The sequence below is a fragment of the Dipodomys merriami genome, unplaced genomic scaffold (genome assembly GCF_024711535.1).
Source record: "Dipodomys merriami isolate MVZ:Mamm:240054 unplaced genomic scaffold, mDipMer1.0.p SCAF_24, whole genome shotgun sequence".
Taxonomy (NCBI): Eukaryota; Metazoa; Chordata; class Mammalia; order Rodentia; family Heteromyidae; genus Dipodomys; species Dipodomys merriami.
The window spans coordinates 21,267,287-21,289,672 of NW_027203826.1; the positions used below are offsets into that span (position 1 = coordinate 21,267,287).

General features: G+C 38.8%; 1 protein-coding gene across 3 annotated transcripts in view; it reads right to left on the bottom strand.

Annotated features, from left to right (window-relative positions):
- Positions 1–19,794, bottom strand: part of Rasal2 (RAS protein activator like 2) — a 258,171-nt gene extending 238,377 nt beyond the window's left edge. For 2 of the 3 annotated variants that reach the window (XM_070034392.1, XM_070034391.1), the window contains exon 1: positions 19,553–19,794. In XM_070034392.1, the coding sequence (XP_069890493.1) occupies positions 19,553–19,754 (202 nt within the window). In that variant the 5' untranslated portion in view covers positions 19,755–19,794. The remainder of the gene's footprint in view (positions 1–19,552) is intronic. The other variant, XM_070034390.1, reaches the window with a different exon arrangement.
- Positions 19,795–22,386: the final 2,592 nt, after the last annotated feature.

The window sequence follows — 22,386 nt, forward strand, 5'->3', positions numbered from 1 at the left end:
GTAGCTTTTAAAGAACATGTATTTCCAAAAGCTTACACACAGACACAGATACAGACATACAGACACACAGACACACACATAAATAATCAGAAAAAAAAGAACTAACAAGACTAAAATGAAGTGATATCAAAGAAAAAAGAGAGCTAGTACTTCATTTATTTATTGTTGTGTTTGTTTTAAGTCACATACAGAATAACAAGTTTAAAAAAAGAGGTTTAGGATTTGGAGAAAGAGACTATAAAAACAACTGAGAAAGAAAGCAGAACTGTTTGATTTCGATTAGTAAGAAGATAGATGGAATACTAGGGTTAGAATCAATCTAACTCTGAGCAAGCCATACCTATTTTATTCCCAGTTTATTCACCTATAACCTTATATATTTCTCAAAATTACTGTAATGAACATCAAGGAAAATGCATATGGTGCATGTCCAAATACTACATAAATGTTAATTTCCTAATCCATTAGAAAACAAAATCCAACATTGTTAAAAAAAAAAAACCCAGGAGATAAGCATTTATCCACTGAAGGTGATCTTAAAGAAAATGTTACACTGATTCTCATAAAGTACTTAAAGGTTGTTTTCAGAAACTAGAAGGAAGGAAGTCTGGAAACACAACTGAAGTGACTTGAAAAGATATTTCAAAATAGGTGTTTTATAAACTTTTGGGGGAAAAGTGGTTTCTGGGATGCTGCACTGATTCAATATAACAAGTTTAAAGAATATGAACAATTCAATCATATTCTATCTTAGATAATTTCAGCTGCTGATATAAAATGACTTAATTAGAAAATTTATAAATAATACAAATGCATTTTTCACATTTCTGGAGGCTAAGAAAGTCTAATATCAAGAAACCAGCTGATTCAATGTACTTCAGTACTTCATAGATGGTGCCTCTCACTTCATCCTCACATGGCAGAAAGAACAAAAAGGGCCCTCCCTTGAACTTTTTTTCCTCACAAACCTCTTGATAAGGGCAATAATGCCATTATAAAGGGCATGAGGGCTCACCATAATTTATTTATCATCTCCTAAAAAAAAATCAATACTATTTTATTGGCCATTAAATTTCAGCATATGAATGAGGGCGTGGCTATGTTCATCCAAATTCAATATGCTAAGCAACACTCATGTTCAAATCCTAATTATGCTTTATTTATAAGACCATGCTATTGTCCTCATTCAAGTTATGCTTCATTTTGAAATAAGATGAAATCTACATCAAAAGTGAAATAGTACCAGTTATTCACAAGATAAATTTAAAGTCATTTTGAAACTAAAATGGTAAATCATCATAAAATGCATACCCAGACAGAGTCGAACTAAACCTTATTGAGAGGCTAACCCAAGGGCTGAGGCATGAAACAACTGTAATTCCACTACTAAGAGGTAGGGATAAGGAGGATAGCAGTCTGGGCCAGCCAAAGCAGAAAGTCAGTGAGGCTCTATCTCAGTCATTAAGCCAAGCATGGTATGAGTAACTATAATCTCAGCTATGAAGGAGGTACAGCTATCACTAATATCTCTTAAATGGCTAAAATTCAAAAGTCGGACTACACCAAGTAGTGATAGGATATAGAGTGGAACTTGTATACACTAATGGTAGGAACATGGTTATAACCACAGAGGCAAACAACTTGTTTTGTTTGTTTGTTTGAACCAGTCTTGGAGCTTGAACTCAGGGCCTGGGCACTGTCCCTGAGCCTCTCATGGCTAGCACTCTACCACTTGAGCCACTGCACCATTTCTGGCTTTTTCTGTTTATGTGGTACTGAGGAATCAAACCTGGGGCTTCATGCATGCTAGGCAAGCACTCTACCTACCACTAAACCACATTCCCAGCCCAACTTGGTACTTTAAAAAAAAAGTATCTATTATATGATCCAGCCATTCCATTGTTAAATATCTACTCTAGAGAAATAAAAGCATATTTGCACTAAGTTTTGAACATAGATGTTCACAATGTTTTGTGTCACACTTAAAAACTAGAACAGAGGCTGGCAGCATATCTCAAGTGGTAAACAGTCTACTTTGCAACAGCAAAACAGAGTCTAATCTCAACAAGAAAGAAAGAACAAAAGGAAGAGCGAAAGAGTGAAAGAGAGAGAAAGAGAAAGAAAGAGAGAGAAGGAAAGAAGGAAAGAAGAAAAGGAAGGAAGGAAGGAAGGAAGGAAGGAAGGAAGGAAGGAAGGAAGGAAGGAAGGAAGGAAGGAAGGAAGGAAGGAAGGAAAAATTGAAACCTTATTATACAATCATTTAAAGAAAATTTGTATATATGTGTGATCACATAAGCCCATTCTGAGACTTGAACTCAGGGCTGGACACAGTCCTTGAGTTTTATTGTTCAAGGCTAGCATTCTACCACTTAAACCACAGTTCCACTTCCAGCTTTCTGTTAATTGAACATAAGAGTCTCATAGACTTTCTGGCTCAGCCTAGCTTTCAACCACTATCCTCAGATCTTAGCCTCCTTGAGTAGCCAGGATTACAGGCATGAGCTACAGCAGTACCTGGCTTAAAAAGTTATTTAAAAAAAATTTTTAAGCTAGAAACCTAGAAGTTCATCAACAGTAAACTGATAATATACATTCAGTGAACTACTACTCAGCAAGAGAAAGAAATTAACTATTGATACATATAATATGAAAGAAATCTGAGAATATGCTGGATAAAGGAAGCTAAAGCAGAAACGTGATTTCCTTTATACGAAATTCTTGAAAATCCAAACTAATCTGTTAAGACACAAACAAGGAACAAAGAAATGTTTAGACAAAATAAAAGCTTATTTTCTTGATTTTAATGATGGCTTCATAGTCAACTGCATATTTCAAAATATATTAAATTACATTCAAATCTGTGTAGTTGTTTTTATCAATTATATCTGACTATATATATTTTTTAAGGTATGAGCTGAGCCAGGCGCTGGTGGCTCATGCCTATAATCCTAGCTACTCAGGAGGCTGAGATCTGAAGATGGTACTTCGAAGCAGCCTGGGCAGGAAAGTCCATGAACCTAGTGTTTCCAATGAACTACTCAGAAAAATCGAGAAGTGATGCTGTAGCTCAAGTGGTAGAGTGCTAGCTCTGAGCAAAAGAGTTTGGTGTCCAGGCCTAGAGTCCAAGCTCCAGGACCAGCAAAAAAAAAAAAAAAAAAAGTCTGATCAGAACATTAGATTCTTAACTCACTTTTCATTGTTGAATTTGTGATCAACAGAATCACAGATTTTTTTTTTGCTGTAAATCCTGAGAATTTTTTATTTTTTTTATTTTATTTGTGAACATACTGTACAGAGGGGTTACAATTACATGGGCAGGATAATGCGTACATTTCTTACCAAGCATTGCAGCCTCCTCCTTTGTTTACCCTTCACATCCCTTCCCAGCCTCACCCCTCCCCCCAGAATCACAGATTTTAAATAACTACAACCTATTAGTAAGAAATGAAAGTATATTTCAAAATTGATTCACACAGTTTACTATGTATGGATTTTTTTCTCCCTAGATACTCCTAAGGATCCCTTTTTTCTTTTTAATTTTATTGTCAAGGTGATGTACAGAGGGGTTACAGTTACGTAAGTAAGGTAGTGGATACATTTCTTGTCGAACTTATTACCCCCTCCCTCCTTTTTCTCCCACTTTCCCTCCTCCTCAACCCCCCCACCCCACCCCATTGTACAGATCATTTCCAACATATTGTCTTGCGAATATCACTGTTGCATTGGCTTTAAGTTTTAAGGCCTTGAAATATCAACCACAGGATATAAATTTTAAAGGATATGCAAGGGAAAGTTCAAGAAGAACTAATTGATAAGAAATCAAATCAGGCCCACAGATCACACTGTCACTGCACTTTTATAAAGGAGTATGTGCAAATTTCAGAAATGCCTTAAAATATATCCTACTTGACTAAGCTCAATCAATATTTTGATTGATCACAGCCTGTGAAAGTATATTTGCTTTCCCAGAATTACTAACATTCAAGTGGAGAGCCACTTTAAACACAAATTCTGCAGTAAATAAAACTATGTCCCCCACATGAATATTATTCAGGTTCTTAAGATTTTGTGGTCTCTTAAATATCAATTTTCTTAATGGCTCAATCAAACATAAATATGCGCTCACTGACGCAGAGAAAGGCATGCTTATATACAAAGGCATGCTTTTATAGAAAAGGTTTCATATTTTGTATTAATGCTAACATACATCGATTTCAGAGAAGAGACTTTGTTTAAGCTTTTTGGAATATAGAATATTCATGCCACTCACCCATAGTTTTGTCATGTTGTCTGTAGCTAAGAAAACTTGGACAACTCTACGAAGATATTCTGTAAAATCATGACATTCACAGAATAACCAGCATAACAAATGTCCTTATTTTGTAGTTATGATGCTATGAAAACTCACAGGGTAAACTACAAGATCAAGGTCTAAATTAACACACATTATTTTTAGTCGGGTGCTGGCAGCTCACCCCTGTAATCAGGAAGCTGAGATTTGTGGGTCTCAGTTTAAAGCCATCTGGGGGAGGAAAGTCTAAGAAACTTTTATCTCCAATTAATCACAAGAAAATCAGAAGTGATGTTGTGGCTCAAAGCGGTAGAGTACTATCCTTGAGGAAAAGAGCTCAGGGACAATGTTCAGGCCCTGAGTTCAAGCCCCTGTGACTGATAACAAAAACAAGAACAAAAACCTGTTTAAAGTTTTTACTTGTGAAAAGCCAAGTTATATAGTGGTTAGAAGCATAGACCGAAGAGAAATCACCTGGATTCAAATACAACATCAGCCAGTAAGTCACTGTATAACCTCAGGCAATCTCATTTATATCTTTATGCCTCTAATTCCTCATCTATAAAATAGGGTAATAACAGTATTTACCAGATATAGTAGTTATAAAAATTAAGTGAACTAATAGGCCTAAACCACTTAAATCTGTCTGGCTCACAATAAGCACTCAAAAAATTTTACCTGTCATCATTCAATTACGCTCAAGATTGTGACCACAATTAGAGTTAACATTAACATATATGCCAGGCACCACTGGCTTATGTCTGAAATCCTAGCTACTCAAGAGGTTGAGGATCCAGAGGACTGTGGTTTGAAACCAATACAGACAGAAAAGTCCACAAGATTCCAACTCCTTAAGAATAACCATCATTAAAAAAATAATAAAATCATGATCAATAAAATAATTTGTTTTATCAATGATACCTGACTATGCAGGCTGGAGGTGTGGCTCAAGCGGGAGAGTGCCAGTAGTGCAAGCATGAGTTTCTAAGTTCAAAACTCATGCTGGCAAAAAATAAATATATATATGATAATTACACTAAAAATAACTAACATTACAGCTGATACATATCAATGTATGTACTAAGAATTCATGCAAAAGAAAGATCTGAATAGACATTTCTTCAAGGAAGATATGTAAGAGGCCAATAAACACATGAAAGTATGTTCAACATCAGTAAGTATTAGGAGAATGTATATCAAAAACACAGAAGATGTGACTTCACACCTTCCAGAAGGACTAAAATCAGGAAGGAAAATAACAAGCATTAACAAAGATGTGGAGAACCTGAAACACTTGTATATTGTTGAAAAGAATTTAAACAGTGCTGCTGCAATGAAAAACAGTTTAAAGGTTTCTCAAAAGGTCAACCATAAAATTACACTTCTATGTGATTATTTATAATGTAAAGCTAGACTAAAACAAATATTTGTACACCAAAACTCATAGGCACATAATTCTCCATAACTAAAATGTAGATATAACTCAAGTGTCCATAGACAGATAAATGGTTAGGCAAAATGTAGCATATACAATTCAATCATAAAAAAGCAATTTTGGTATATGCTACAAGAATGGACCTTGAGCTGGGGAGAGCTAGTGGCTCCCATCTGTTTCTAGCCACTCAATGAAAGCTGAGGATGGAGGTTCAAAGCTTGTTCAGGCAGAAAAATCTAGAGGCTTTATGTCCAATTAATCAGTAAAAAGACAGAGAGGAGAGGATAGGAGGGGAGGAGAGGAGAGGGGAAGGGAGCTGGACTAGAGGTGTAGCAAGCACAATTGGTAGAATATCAGCTGTGACTGAAAAAGCTGAGCAAGTGAGACTCTAAGTTCATGTCCCAGTACTGGCATTAAAAACAAAAAAGAATGGACTTTGAGGATATTATGCTTACTGAAGAAGCCAGACAGGATAATTTGTACAGTTTTACTTACATGAAGTACCTACATTAGGCAAATTCATAGTCATAGAAAGTAGTAAAGAAATTACCAACTGTTCAAGGTAGGGAGATGCAAGTGACAGTCATTTATTATTAAATGGTACAGAGTTTGGGGTTGAGATCATTAAAATTCTGGAGGTTTTTTTTTATTAATAATGGTTACACAATCCTGTTCATTGTATATTTCATGCCATTATACATTACAAAAGCATTAGATTGAAGCGGATCATTAAAATTCTGGAGGTTTTTTTTTTAATTAATAATGGTTACACAATCCTGTTCATTGTATATTTCATGCCATTATACATTACAAAAGCATTAGATGAAGCTTTGCTATGTGCATTACACACACACACACACACACACACACACACACACACACACACACACACACACACACACACACACACACACACACACACACAGCACTCAGGGCTTTTTTTTGGGGGGGGGGGTCTGATCGTGGGGCCTGAACTCTGGGCCTGGGCGCTGTCCCTCAGCTCTTCAGCTCAAGGCTAGCGCTCTACCACTTGAGCCACAGCGCCACTTCCGGCTTTTTTCTTTTTGCTTATGTGGTGCTGAGGAATCGAACCCAGGGTCTCATGCATGCAAGGCAAGTGCTCCACCACTGAGCCACCTTCCCAGCCCAGCACGTGAATGTTTCTTAAGTTTGACAGAAAAATGTATGCAGGGTATTTTGAAATTGTTGGGGGCAAACAGGAACTTCAAATGATTTTATATAATATGCTCACAGATAAATGAAATAATGTCATTGGTTACATAAGGGAAAAATTATGGCTAATAGTTAAGATACAAGAAAAGAAGACAATCAGCCAATGATATTACAAAGTGAAGCCTCTCAGGATGTCACTGTGGTATGACATTCTCAAATGTGTAACAAAACCACACAACTTGTAGTGCAAATGAATGAAAATATACTCTCAAACTGATTTAAGTTGAACGTGATAGAATAATTGAAAGCTCATGGCCTGAACAAAACAGTATAAAAAATCTGACCACACCAGATACTGTAAAATATATTTCTACTACAAAAGGAATGACTACGTATGGCACAGTTGGTTCTTAACTATAGTATCAGGCTAAATTCATTAAGGATAAAAACTTTAATTTTTATTTAAAGCAAAGCTACTATAAAATCTTGATTAAACTAGAAAATATTAAATTCTTGTTTTAGTGGCTTTCATAATGGTCATTTTTTAAGGTCTATTTACTGACACAGATTAGTTACTAGCCATTTGGACAAAACTGGCCCGCTCTAGAAAGGCCCCAAGTTTCCTATTTAGGGCTTTCTATTTGGAACTTGGAAATGAACATAAAATTGTACATGGCCCAGTTGAAAGAGAACCATGAAGAAGAAATCTCAAATTGTGTAGACTCTACTTCAACACAAGCTAGAATATACAAACGTAAACTGTAACCAGGTAAGGAGATTAATATCCCCTTAGTGACAGGACTATCAGACTGAAACCTTGAAAATGCAAACTCTATCCTTTTAGGACAATTTTTACAAAAAGATAGTGAAACTTTTTTGGGGGGGGGGCGGTTGTGGGGCTTGAACTCTGGGCCTGGGCGCTGTCCCTCAGCTCTTCAGCTCAAGGCGAGCTCTCTACCATCTGAACTACAGCGCCACTTCCGTGTGAAACATTTTTATAATGAGGACAAATTGAAAACAAGACATCTGGGAACAATCCTCACCTTTCAGAATATCCATAAGACCAAACCTGAGTTACAAGTTAACTCCCTAAAAACATTGTTGTCATTTACAATGATACTGTATTTCTATAAGCTAAATTAATAAAATATTAAGGACTACAACTGATTTACTAAGTTCATCAAGAAAATGTCTAATAAACCATATACTACAGTCATACCCTTCACATGTCATTTTTTTATATTTATGAAACAAAATATTTACATGCTTTATTCTACCCACATGTAACACAAACAAAATTACCTACAAGACTCCAAATATTAGGTGTATTTGTTGGTTTTTTCATTCCTATTTTATTTTTTATACGTTTTTATTGTAAAAATACTGTACAGAGAGATTATAGTTACATGAGCAAGGTAATGAGTACATTTCCTATCAAGCACTGTTACATCCTTCGTTTTTCCCCTACCATCCCTTCACTCCTTCCTCCACAACTACACTCCCCACCCCCCACACCTAAATTGTAAAGTTCATTTTTCAACATAGTGTCTTCTACATCTCATTGTTACAATGGGTTAACCTGTATCCCTATTTAAGCATTTTGTTTTTTCCCTTCCCCTCCCCAAATTAGAAAAGTGTATATACAAGATGCAGGGCATTGACATCAAATATAACAGGGGTGGGGTTCATTTCGCTTAACATCATCTTATCTGGTCATATGTACATAGCTTTTGACCTTTTCTGCTTGTTCCAGACATACACTAGTTATTGCAAATAAGGGAAACCATGGGACCTATATTTCTTTGGGCCTGGCTTACTTCACTTAATATAATTTTTTTCTAAGTCTTTCCATTTCCTAACATATGGGGCGATGTCATTCTTTCTGATGGAGGCACAGAATTTATATACATACATACATACATACATACATATATATATATATATATATATATATCACATTTTCTTGATCCATTCATCTACTGAGGGGCATCTGGGTTGATTCCATATCTTAGCTATGGTAAATAACCGCTCTGTCACTGTTAAATGTTAAACTACGTTGTTAGTCTCTAAGTTTGCTTTTTTTCTGTTTGCCATTATTATGTGCTTCTTGGAGTACCAGAATCATTTTGTGCACATATAAAGTTATTATAGTGGGGCTGGGAACTTGGATCAGTAGTAGAGTACTTGCCTTGCATGCATGAGGCCCTGGTTCGATTCCTCAGCACCACATAAGCAGAAAAAAGCTGCAAGTGGCGCTGTGGCTCAAGTAGTAGGGCACTAGCCTTGAGCTGAAGAGCTGAGGGACAGTGCCCAGGCCCAGAGTTCAGACCCCACAATCAACAACAAAAAAAAAGAAATAAAGTTATTATAGTGGGAAAATCTAACTATATAAATAAAGTCATTGTTGTGGATTTGACCTGGAAAAATAAACTGCTTTACTCCCAATCTCTCAAAATATGCCATTACACAAATGGATAAATAACTCTGTTTTTAAAGGACCATCTTAAAGCATTAACACTGAGAACATTTAATAAAGTGCTAAGTAATGTTTAAGGAACTATGTGAAAGGCTTTAATATATTTAAAGTAGCAATACAGCATTAGAACTTAAAATTATAAGCCATATAATAGTGGCAAGAATTGCTTTCCAGGAAGGTTGTACCAATTTGGCACTAAGGCTCACTCCTTTGAAAACATTTCCTAGTCTTCTAGGAATTCAGTGTAAAAGAACAGTCCAAAGTTCCATTGAAAGACTTAAACAATTAATTTTAAAGATTATTTTTTTTAAATGGGACAAAGGTATAGCTCATTTGCCTAGCTTTAGGAAGCTCTAGATTACTCAGCAATACACACACACACACACACACACACACACACACACACACACACACACACACACACACACACACACACACACACTAGTTGAAAAATACTAATGTGTAAACCAGGGTTACAGTTAAATAAGTTAAATAGTTAAATAATGTATGAGTTAAACTCATACATTAACAAAAATTATATTCTAATGTCATAAATCATCAGAAATGAAGCAGTGTGATGCTGGCATATGAATATAAAGAGATAAGGGGATAGAACAGAAATCTTGAAATAAACTAAAAGACAAATGGCAATCCAGGATAAAAGTAATAATAATAATCCTAAATCAATAAAGAAAAGATGGATTAATCAACAAGTGATGTTGAAACAAGCAACCACCTTTTTAAAAAATGAAATTAGATCAATATCTCATATCTATACCAACATGAAGGTTACACCAACCAAAAATTATAATGAAAAAAACTAAAATACTGCAGAAACCATGGGAAAACTGTATTATATACTCAGAATAGGAAATATATTTTAACTATGACATAAAACTAAAACTCCATAAAAGAAACAACGAATACATTCAACTACATGAGAATAGTTTCTTCGTGGGAGTGCAAGGGAACCCCAATATAAAAGTCAAGAGAGCAGTGAAAATACCAGGAACTAACTAAGATAAAGGTTTCTTTGCTCAATACACTGAGTTCCTACAAGACTCAAAGAAAAAGATCCAACATCCCAATAAAAATTGGCAAAAGTAGATAAAGTGGCTCCTAAATATGAAAATGTATTCACTTATACTTAATATAGATCAAGGATCTCTCTCTTTCTCTCTTTCCCTCTTCCTCTCCCTTCTCCTCTTCTTTCCCTCTTGCTCTCTTTATCCCTCCTTACCATGACTGAGACTTAAACTCAGGGGATCTAGTTCAGCCTTTTCACTCAGGGCTCCTGCTCTACCACTGAGCCATGCTTCTAATTCCAGCTTTTTGCTGGTTAATTAGGAATAGATTTCATGGATATGTCTTCCCAAGCTATCTTTGATTATAGATCATCATATCTCAGTCTCCTGAATAGCTAAAATCACAGGCATGAGCCACAGGTGTCCACCAACAGTATCTTTCAAAATCATACTCACACTTTTCACCTAGTAATTCTATGAACTTTTCTTATTTGAGCAAAATGACTTATTTTCAAAATTATTCACTGAAACATTGTTTGTCACAAAACTTGGGGACTGGTTAAATGAATTATAATTCACCCAGGTACTACACAGCCACAAAAAAAGAATAAGATGCTCTTTACAAACTGACTAGAAAATATGTCCCAGGTATAATAACTGAAGGATTGAAGGAAAAGAAGGAATAACTCAGCATACAGGTTACATCAGTGCTTATAATGGATTATCACACGTAAAAATGGAAAAAATACTTAGAAACAGTTAAAAAAAAGTCTATGATACCAATCCAGAAATCAAGCAAACAGGGTCCAGACCCCAGAACTCCTAGCTAACTAGTTCTAGACATTTCATTAACTAAAAAAGTGTTGATTTTCAGCCAGGTACCAGTGGCTCACACCTGCAATCCTAGCTACTCAGGAGGCTGAGATCTGAGGATCACGGTACAAAGCCAGCCCAGGCAGGAAAGACCGTGAGATTCTTCAATAAACCACTAAAACACCAGAAGTGGCTCTGTGGCTCAAGTGGTAGAGCATTCACCCTGAGCTGAAAAGCGCAGGGACAGCACCCAGGCCCAGAGTTCAAGCCCCACAACCAAAAAAAAAAAAAAAAAAAAAGTGTTGGTTTTCTTAACTACACTTCTTAGATCCAATTAATGAATGCATTTTTTGGGGGGGGTCAGTCGTGGGGCCTGAACTCTGGGCCTGGGTGCTGTCCCTCACAAGGCTAGTGCTCTACCACTTCCGGCCACTTCTGGCTTTTTTTCCCCTGCTTATGTGGTGCTGAGGAATCAAACCCAGGGCCTCAAGCATGCAAGGCAGGCGCTCTACCACTGAGCCACCTTCCCAGCCCATGAATGCATTTTTATATAGCTATTTATATATCTTCCTCTATGTACATTCAAGAGGTATGGAAGGATATGTAAGGATTTCAAATTATTTGTTGTGTAGAGGGGGCAATGATCACTTCCCAGAGAGCAAGTAGGAGTCCCAGAGAGGAGAGTGGGAGACATCTTAAGGAATATCCATTTGTACATTTTAAATTTCAAAAACAAGGGATACATTATCTATTTTTAAAATACAATATATAAACACATTTTTAAAGAAAGTTAATGTTTTCAGTAACATGAGAAAATACTGTCAAGAATAAAAAGTAGAATATAGAGCCTGACATCAAATATGTGTAAGAAATTACATCAGTCACAGAATAGAATAAAATACTAAATAATAGTTGTCTCTAAGAGACAGAATTCCAAGTTATTTGAAATTTCTTTGGATTCTCCAAATTTCAAATTCTGTACATTAAGCACAGATTATATTCAGTTCAACAAAAATATTAGTTTTTAATTATATGAATCAAGGCTGTTAGAAATTACAAAGGAAGGTAGAAACTTACTAAGCAGCACACATGAAGCATCTGTAGTTCCTTAAAACCTCACTTCCAATTGCAGTATAAAGAACTAAGAAAACAGAAATGAAAAATATCTAATCTGTCCTCTGCTCTACCGCTTAAGGATCACAGAGATTATTCTCATTTTTCCACTCTGTGGATGTTTTGTCCATTTTTGTTTTCTGTTACCTAGGTAATAGTGCTTCCAGCATTTCCCTTAAAGACTGTGAAACTAACAATCTGGTATTTCTCACTGTGAGTTTTCCTGACCTTCAGCTTTGAAAGGCCATCTCCCTGAGGGAGAGTAGTAAGATCTAGAAGCTAAATCAGGATAGTAAGGAATCTGAGGTTAAGAGTTCTAATCCTAACAAACTGTGGGATTTGTCTCTGATTGTGGGAATAAGTTATACTTACCAAGCCAGTTTCTTTATTGTGTAAACTTTAAGGATTATTTTGAAAAGTATTCGGTAATATTGCCTTCACAGTTTAGCTTTCCATACTGTTCTTCTAAATTTGTTTTCTTGTCTTACTTTAAATACTTCCTTCTCTAAATTTTCACTATCCTCAGTTAATATCTGCAAGTATTACCAAACCCTTAGATTCAGAGACGGAGGAAAGGGGTACATTAGGCAGCCTACTGAAAGTGACACAATGAAAATAGAAACTTAGCAATGTTAAAGACAATTTATGAAGAATTAAAAATCCAATCAAGATCTAAACTGGCCCCTTATAAGGCAAATGAGCAGTTATTAGAAGTGGAGATGTGGCTCAAGGGGCAGAGCTCTAAACTGTGAATGAAAACAGGCTGGAGGATTTGAGTTCAAGCCCCAACACACAGACTCAGACAGACAGATTCTCTCTCTCTCTCTCTCTCTCTCTCTCTCTCTCTCTCTCTCTCTCTCTCTCTCTCTCTCTCTCTCTCTCTCTCTCTCTCTCTCATACCTAACAGTAAGAAAGGTAAAACTCAGTTCAATATCTGAATTTCTAGGTAAGGAAGATGGTGACTAGCAAATACTTATACCATCAAGGTTCAATTCGTTTCTTTACTGTGTACTCATCAATAAATAAGTTGTCCATTTTATTTGCTTATCATATACTTCTTCATGACTGCCTTCTCACTCGAAAAGAAACTAAATTTATAGAGTAATCTGCCTACTGGCCTTGGGAGAAAAGGTGTTTTAAAAACATCAGATAGCAATTATCCCTCTACTAAGACAGGGTGAAGCAATTTCGCTAGTGCCTTCAGCACACTTCAAACTCCTCCTGGCTAACAAGACCAAACACCTCCCTAGCTACTTAAAAGTTTTTTTCCAAAAAGGAGGGACAAGAGAAAAACCAGCTAAATTTTTTCTGGATTAACTCAGTTGTCAGTTGAATGCTTTTTGTGGTTCACCTACTTAAAAGATGATCCCATCCCTTCATGCTACTAAAAAGCACAAAGTTACCAATTATAAAAATCCTCTGCTTCCACTTCTCATTCTCTTTCTAATAAAGTAAAGAATCAGAAACCACTTGCCACTATTTCCTTAGTAATCTCATGACAGAAGACATACACTAAGATATAAAAGAACAGTCCAGCATCTGTGAACATGAACACAATATAAATGAGAGCACAATATAAATGAGACACAAATTCGCTCGCAAAAGATTAAAAATGGGGCTATCGGAATTTTAAATAAATAGTACATTCTGAGGCATTCTTGGACCATCTCGCTGATTTCAATGGAGAACTACTCCTTTCTTACTTTTTTTTTTTTTTTGGTGGGGGGGTCCGGTTGTGGGGCCTGAACTCTGGGCCTGGGCGCTGTCCCTCAACTCTTCAGCTCAAGGCTAGTGCTCTACCACTTGAGCCACAGTGCCACTTCTGGCTTTTTTTTCTTTTTGCTTATGTGGTGCTGAGAAATCAAACCCAGGGCCTCATGCATGCAAGGCAAGCACTCTACCACTGAGCCACCTTCCCAGACTCCCCCTTTTTTTTAAGCTTAGGATCCACCTGCGTCAGCGTTCTGGTTCTGGGGCTTGAACTCAGGGCCTCCTAGACTCATTTGGCTTTTTCCACTCACTGCTGTCACTGTACCTCTTCAGCTATGCCTCTACTTCCAGCTTTTTGCAGATTATTTGAACATAGTCTATCAGATTTGTCTGGCTGGGCTGGCTTCCAACCTCAATCCTCAGATCTCAGACTCTTTCTTGAGTAGCTAGGATTATAGGCATTAATACTATAACCTAGCTCATTGAAGAACTCTTAAAGGGTATAAAGTGTATTTGGAGATCATGAGATATTAATGTATCAACATTCATAGCCTATGACAGACTAAATATTGAATAGAGATTAAAATCCCAAGAATTTCTAAAATATTACTACTCATTTATAAAGCTTTTTATTGAGGAAATGCAAGTGATAAATGCATTATTTGTTGTAATACTTAAATAATACAAACATGTTAGGGATTTACCTGGTTATACATTCCCTGATGTTTTTTCTATAGCAATCACTTAGAGCATGCAAAATTTTCAATCTTTGTTGACCAATTTATTCATCTATGTTATTACAAAATACATATTTAAAGTATGTCATAATGAGTGATTCACTTTGAACATTCAAATTAAATTATATTAAGAATATTCTGTGTAAGCCAGTCACTTCTAGATCACAGTAGACAAAAATGAAACAACTTCCTGGACTTGTTACAGGAACACAGTCTCTAGAGATGCCATAAAAAGTATCTCACCTTTAATCTTAATTCTTAAAGAACAGTCAATATCATATACTACAACCACCTAAGAGTTCATGAAAAATGTTTACCAAATCCCCGCTGTTGTGTTTCTGGAATTATAGGTACTTGATGCAATATGATTGATTTTTTCTCTTGTGTAATATAGTACCAGCCTTTATAAACTTTCCAGCAGGACCCTTTGTCATTAATAAACAATGAGACACACGCTAGCTTAGTGACGTTATTCTTTTTATTAGCTGAATATTTCAAAAAGCCCTATGACTAAAATTTTAAAAAGCACAAGATCTCTTGTTGATAACTATTTCTCCTCCAAATCTCAAAGAGCATATCTGTGCACACTTGTAGATCTGTTACACAGGTGAGTACAGAGCTCCAGTTCAGGCAATAGTAGACATGAGTATCTTAAATTTCTCCCAAAGTGAGTCCTATAGTTACCATCTATTCATGGTAAAATAGTTAATTTTAATGTTCCCATTGTTTACCAGAAAGCACAGACAGTGAGGCTGGCTTTGCCGCTCCCGTTTCCTTTTGCTAGGCTGCTGAGCTTTTTCAGCCAATTGACTTTGCTTTGAGGCTATAAATATCTGAAAAATGTTCTGCATTTGATGCTCTTGGATACTGCATCCATATTTAGCTGTTTGTGGCATGCCTTTGTTTAAGCTACTCTGCCACCATAAGATCAGTCAGGTTGCGATCTAGATAGTCAAAAGACAGATGAATCAACATTCAAGAAACACTAGTTTACTAGGAGCAAGGTACCAAGCTGCTAGACATGAAACAAGGAAGACAGTAAAGAGACAGAAATATAAACAAGACTGATGTCAAAAATGTTATAGTCTTGATAGGATGGGGGAACGATTTATTGTAATATTGAAATGAAACATTTTAAAGACAAAAGGAAAAGCTCTGAGCATATTCCAAAGAAGTTCTCCAGACATAGCAATACATGAAAGTTTGGATAAAAGTACTATTAACCAAAGATCTGAACCTGTCAACACCAAAGTAAAAACAGTTTCAGTCTTCAAATTTTGTGAGCCAAACTACAAAAATATTGTTCCTAAGAGTTTCTGTTAAGATATTAAGATATTCCTTGGGGTGAGAGGTTACTTTTGTTGTTAATTGTGTGTGTGTGTGTGTGTGTGTGTGAGAGAGAGAGAGAGAGAGAGAGAGAGAGAGAGAGAGAGAGAGAGAGAGAGAGAGAGAGAGCACCAGTACCGTGGCTTGAACTCAGGACATGGTGCCATCTCTTAGCTTTTTCGCTCAAGGCTAGTGCTCTACCACTTAAGCCATAGCTCCACTTCCAGCTTTTTTGGTGATTACTTGGAGATAAGGGTCTCATACTTTCCTGTTTAGGCTGGCTTGAAACCATGATCCTCAGATTTCAGCCTCCTAAGTAGCTAGGATTACATACATAAGCCACCAGCACCCAGCTTGTTGTTTGTTTACATAATGATTTCAAACAGAAGTATATTACAGTAGTTGAGCTGCAGCCAGTGGCAAGATACACATAATATACAGCTTCTCATTATACCCTCTCTCGAAAAATCTACGTGGTTATTTTAGGCTTGTTCTCCAAACAGTATGAGATGGACCTGAGCAATAGCTCCATCCCACTTTCCTATCTTGTGAAAACATTCCAAGCATATGTATATCTCATTCTGACATTCCTCCTTTCAAAACTCAGTTTACTAACCTTCTGATAAAATTGCTCTCCAGAATCCCTTGATAATCATGATTAAAAGCATTAAATTATGGGCTTGCTCAATGACTGGCTCCAAAAGTCAGGATGAAATTTGCAGTCTAAGTTGTAGGTAAATAATGACACAAGCCACAAAAATCAGCCAACTTTAAGGTTAAAGGGACCATAGCTACTAATTAGTATAGATTCCACAGTTTTTGCAGAAACCTAGAGTTTGACAGTTATAACTACTTGTCCAATGTTATTAACAATCTGAAAGCCTGAGTAACAACGCAGGTCTCAACCCCCAGTTGTATACTCCAGTTAGATTCTCAATTGTATACTCCAGTTAGATTCTCAATTTCTGGATTTCTTGAAGACATGTTAAATTCTTTAAGATAGCCTTTAAACTGTATCAAGGAACATAGTAGACTGAAGATAACCTGGGTTTTTAACATAAAAAACAGACAAGAAACAAGAAAAATAAAACAAACTAGTATTCTCCAAATTGATTTTCCATATTTCAAAAGATCACAAAATAAGCAACTTAAAAACTGAGAATACAGACAATCTTCAGAGTTTTATAATATTTGCATCATGCTAAAGACCACCGTGTTCAGCATGAGATGTAGCAGTGCTAAACTGTAAGTATAAACAACTTTTACTTGTTTCACTAGTTGACAGAAATGACAAAAAGAAAAAGGAAAAAGTGATAATGCAGTGGAAAATCTGCAACTTGACACAGAAATGCACCTTATTAATGTGTGTATGTGTGGATTAATACATGTATGTGTCTACCTATTAGTGCAGATTCAAATTCCATACTTCATGCAGAAACTTAAGGAACAGAGATTTAAAACTGTTCTCTCGAGGTTAGACAACAAAGTTGTGTCAAAGCCAGAAGGCAAAGCCTCATTTTCAAGCCCCAACTTTACACTCTAGACTCATGTTCTCCATTTCTAGATTTCTTTTTACTCCCTCCTCAGTCACTCTCTTTGCAGTAATGAGGTTCAAATCCAGCTGAACATGTTAAGCAAGCACTTTACCATAACCACGTTCCACATCCCCAGCTCTCAATTTCTAGATTTCTTTACAATAAGTTAGAGTGTGAGTGTGTGAGTAATGGGTGTGTGTTGATATTTGTATTTACATGCCACAAAGCAAGACCTATAGTGGACTGCAAAAACAGTAACATATAGGTCTCATGCAAAGAATGACAGTTAACAAAGTCTGGAAAAGCCAGAACCTTAGATACTGAAACATGGCCTTATCTCCAATATATTAAAACAAAAACAAAAACAAAAAACTGTATACCAAAGTATATAAAGAAGAAAAACAGAATAGGAAAATGTCACCACAACATAATTCATATTTATTTTTAGACACTCATCAATCTTTGGTGAAAGTGATCAGCTAAATAGGATTAGCAGGCAAATGGAAAGACAGGCACCAAATTTTTTAATCAAATCTGCTGAGAATGAACTGGTGACCTTGTATCATTTTTAACTTCTTCATTTTAATTCTCTCAATTAAATAGAATAACATCAAGAAACACTTAAAAACACCCACTGAAGTAAGTACAAGGTGGTACACATAAAAGTTCCTGAGGAAATGATTTTAAAACTTGCCAGTATTTATGACTAAAGGGCCACTAGATTACTTAGTCCAATCCATTCATTTTACAGATGAGCAATCAGAGGCCAAAAAAGTGACCTAATCTTCCTCCAAATCATTTAGCCACTTAGTGACAAAACTAAGACAAAAACTCAGATTTCTGGATTCTTAGTTCAAAGATCTTTCTGATAGTGATAGACATGAAGTCCTGAAACCACAAAAACTATCCAGATCGGTAACTTTTAAGCCATGGTCACTCTTGATCATCAAGAATATAACCTGTTCAGAAGTAGGAAAGAAAACTTTAAAAAAAAATTTGTAACATACTTGATCTACAGGCGTAGATCTACATGACAGCAGGATAACATTTCAACGCCGTGTTTGATCCCACAGGCTTCAAATTTGCCATCTTCCTTTCAGCCACATTACTAATGCCTTTTCTGTGGTCATGTGAGCAAAGTGATAACCATCTTCCCATTTCAATATTTTGAAAAGCCCCAGCTAAACCCTAAATGCCACGCTATAAATCCTTACTTAGGCTCCGAGTTTTGAAAACCAGCATGGTTTTAAAGCTGCCACAAGCCCTACCTTAATAGAATCTCATCATTCAGTTTTAATTAAAAAGGCGGTAACCAGGAATGCAGAAAGAGAAAGTTTTAGTGTATTCATCACTTTTAACCTGCTGAGTGGCAACCCAGTCACTTCACAGTGAAAACCAGAAACAATAACACACTCCGAAACAATCTGCGCACTCGGAATAAGTGGGCTGCCTTTAGAGAGTGAGGTTCAGGGAGAGGTTACAGATACGGTCTGTTGTCACCAAATACACATTTTGAGTTTTGATATCGACTTGTTCTTTTTTCTTTTTCATTCATTAGCTTATTCTCTGCTAAGCCGTTATCTTTCTTTCCAGTCCTGCTTTACCAAGAGAAAGGGATGAAACCCTATTCCCTTGGTTTTATGGCTTGTTCCTTCATACCTTCTACAATATCGGGTGGCAGCTGTCTTGAAATAACCACCTAGGAGCTAGATCTGGATACCTCAACATACTTACAGCGGGTGTCAGAAGAGGTCCAAAGACCACACTGAGTCACACCTCTTTACCCAGGTGCTAATAGGAGGTGGGAAGCGAACCCGGGATGGAGGGGGACTGGAAACGGGAAATGAGCCTGGAAAATGCACGGTAACCCAAGCAGAGACACGACACGCGAGCCTCAAGAGCGGCCTGTGGTCCTTACCGTACACGCGGACCCAGCTCTGTTGCTGGCACACCGACTCCAGAAGGATCCGATCCAGCATGCCACCGGCCACGGCTCCGCTGACGGGGACCAACGCGTCCAGATCTTCCGGGGGCAGCGGCGAGTCCGACTCCAGCCCTGGGAACATCTCGGGCCAGGACAGCGCCTCCGCGGCTCCTCCGGACGAGGGCGAGAGCTCCATGGTGCCCCGGAGGGACCCGGCGGCGGCGGCGGGGAGGGCGGCGGGGGCGGCGGGGCGGGCGCGCGGCTCCGCGCCCTGCTGCCTGCGGGAAGGGGAGGAGGACCGCGCCGCGGCGGGGACGAGGAGCCGGGCGGCAGCCGGCGTCCGCGCCGCTCACCCGCTTCCCCGCCGCCCGCTGCTGGAGGGCCGGGCGCCGCAGCCCACCTGCAACCCGAGGGTGGGACCCGGGGCGGGAGGCGGCTCCAGCGTGGCCCGGACTCGCGGTGGGCGCGGGCTCAGGTGCGGGTCCCACCCGGGAGGGGACGTGGAGGGAAAGCCGGGAAGGGGCGGCGCGCGCGCCCGCCCCCTCGGAGCCGCCCGCCCTCCTCAGCCCCCGCCGGCGGCGCTCGCGGCCGGTCCTCGCCGACGCGGGCCGGGGATGGAGCGCGGCCGGGCAGGGCTGGACTCGGGGGCGTCGCCGCCGGGCGCCGTCCCCTCCGACCTGCTCCGCAGCTCGAGGGGGGCGGTGGCCCCCCCGGCTCCGCTGCACGCCGCCGGCCCCGGGCTCTCCGCTCCGCAGCGAGCCGGCCCGCCCCCCCCCCCCTAACGCTGAAATCCCGGCTCCGGCCGCCGCTCGCGCTCCGGCTGGCGCTTCACTGAGGAGCCCACAAACCCCGCAGCCGCGGCAGCGCTGGCGGCGGCGGCGGCGGCGGGCGGCATCCCAGGGTGATAGGCCAGAGCAATCGAGAGCCGAGAGCCGAGAGCTCAGCCTTGTCTGCAGTCGAGAAACGAAGCGGAGGTGGAACTGCCGCCGAAGGCAGAAAACATCGGCCGCCGAATTACTCATCGGGCCCGCGCCGCCTTCTCCCCGGCTGGTTTTGCTGTGCTGGATCCCGGTCTCCATAGCTCAGCCTACTGGAGGAGGCGGGGAGGGAGGAGGCTGCGGGAAATTTGAAAAGAGGAAAGAGCTCTCCTTTCTTCTCACCCCTTTCCTGTTTATTTCTTCAACGCTTCTTTCTTATTTGGAGAAGCGATCGGAGAGACTACTTTATTTTTACAATCACCCTAGGGGGACCGCCTCCCTCCTTCCCAGAAAGGAAGCTAGCTGGCAGCCGGTCTGGGGTTGTGGGGTCCGTGCAGGCTCCGCGCTCTGCGCTCTTGTCCTTGCCAGAGCTGGACTCGTCGTGGATTTAGAATAGCGTGCTTCAGAAGTGTGGTGTGGACGGATGGACAGGCCTCGCAAGAACAAGAAATGTTCCAAAGCCAGCATTACCCAAACATGCTTCTCTTCTTTGCCTTTGATCTTTGTGCAATATGTTGGCCCTTTTTCCTCTAATGATGTCACGTGTTTTATTTTGGGCCTATTTGTAGACTGTCTTCCCTCGCTTCCCTTTGGCTGTACTTTATCCCCACCCCAAAGCAGGATTCACCCATTCGGGTATTGGAGATTGCTGGGAAAGTAATACTAACTCTGATTTCAAAACTGAAAACTAATAACCTGTGATTTGCACCTTGTAGTTCTTTCGTGAACAAGGCTACTTGAACTGGAGCAGGGTTTGTTTTAAATACATGTTGGTGTATAACTTTAACAACTTTAACAAAAAAAAAAGAAGGTTGATCTACAAAATCATCTTAGTTTTCTAGTTTTGTGTTATTATAGTGTATGGGGGGGTGGAGTTTGACAGTTATGAGAATGAATTTTGTAATGTTCTCCAAAATCTTAGAATGATATCATTTCTAAACTTCAAGTGCCCTTAGAGATAATTTCATCCTATCTCTCCTTCAACAATTAGAAACAGGAAGATCCAGGTCCCTCGGCAAATCAACCACCAATACAGATAGGTCTACAACCTCTCAATGAGACTTAATCCTTCACTTTTATTTTTTCAAGAATTCTCTGTGATTAAACTTGGCAATATTCTGGAGTGTTTCTTTCCAATATTTAAAACCCTGCTCCCTGAGCATCTGACAAAGTAGTTTTCCAAGTCTAAGCTATATGTATTTCAGTGAATAAGAGGTTGAAGCCAAATTACAGTGCTCAGCACTAAGCAGAGATACAGCATTTTCATTTAGACTAAATTTCCTGTTGGCTTTGAGCAAACTATAGAGTTACGTGAATAGTGGGTTTCAGATGTATAATGGAATATCTCTTTATTAACAATAAATAAGGAATTTATTGGCCCAAGCAATTATCTCAAAAACAGCATTAGAAGCCAAGCACTGATGGCTCACACCTGTAATCCTTGCTACTTGGGAGGCTGAGATCTGAAGATTGCAGTTTGAAGCCAGCCCAGGCAGGAAAAGTCCATGCAATTCTTCTCTCCACTCAGAAAAAGCGGGAAGTAGCGCTGTGGCTCAAATGATAGAGCACTAGCCTTGAGCAAAAGAAGCTCAGAGACAGCACCCAAGCCTGAATTCAAGTCCCAGGACTGAAAAAAAAAAAAAAAAAGCACTAAGAAGGTATACAAAATTCAAAGTGTTCTTTCCAAACTTACTCTCTCATAACCCATTCTTGAGTTGAAGACAAAGCCTCAGCCAAATTCCAGTAATCCTACTTTCTTCATCTAGACATTAAATACTGATCCCAACTTCACTTCTGCATCCTCAGCTCAGACTATTTGTAGCTCATCATCTAAGTACCTAAGTACTAGTA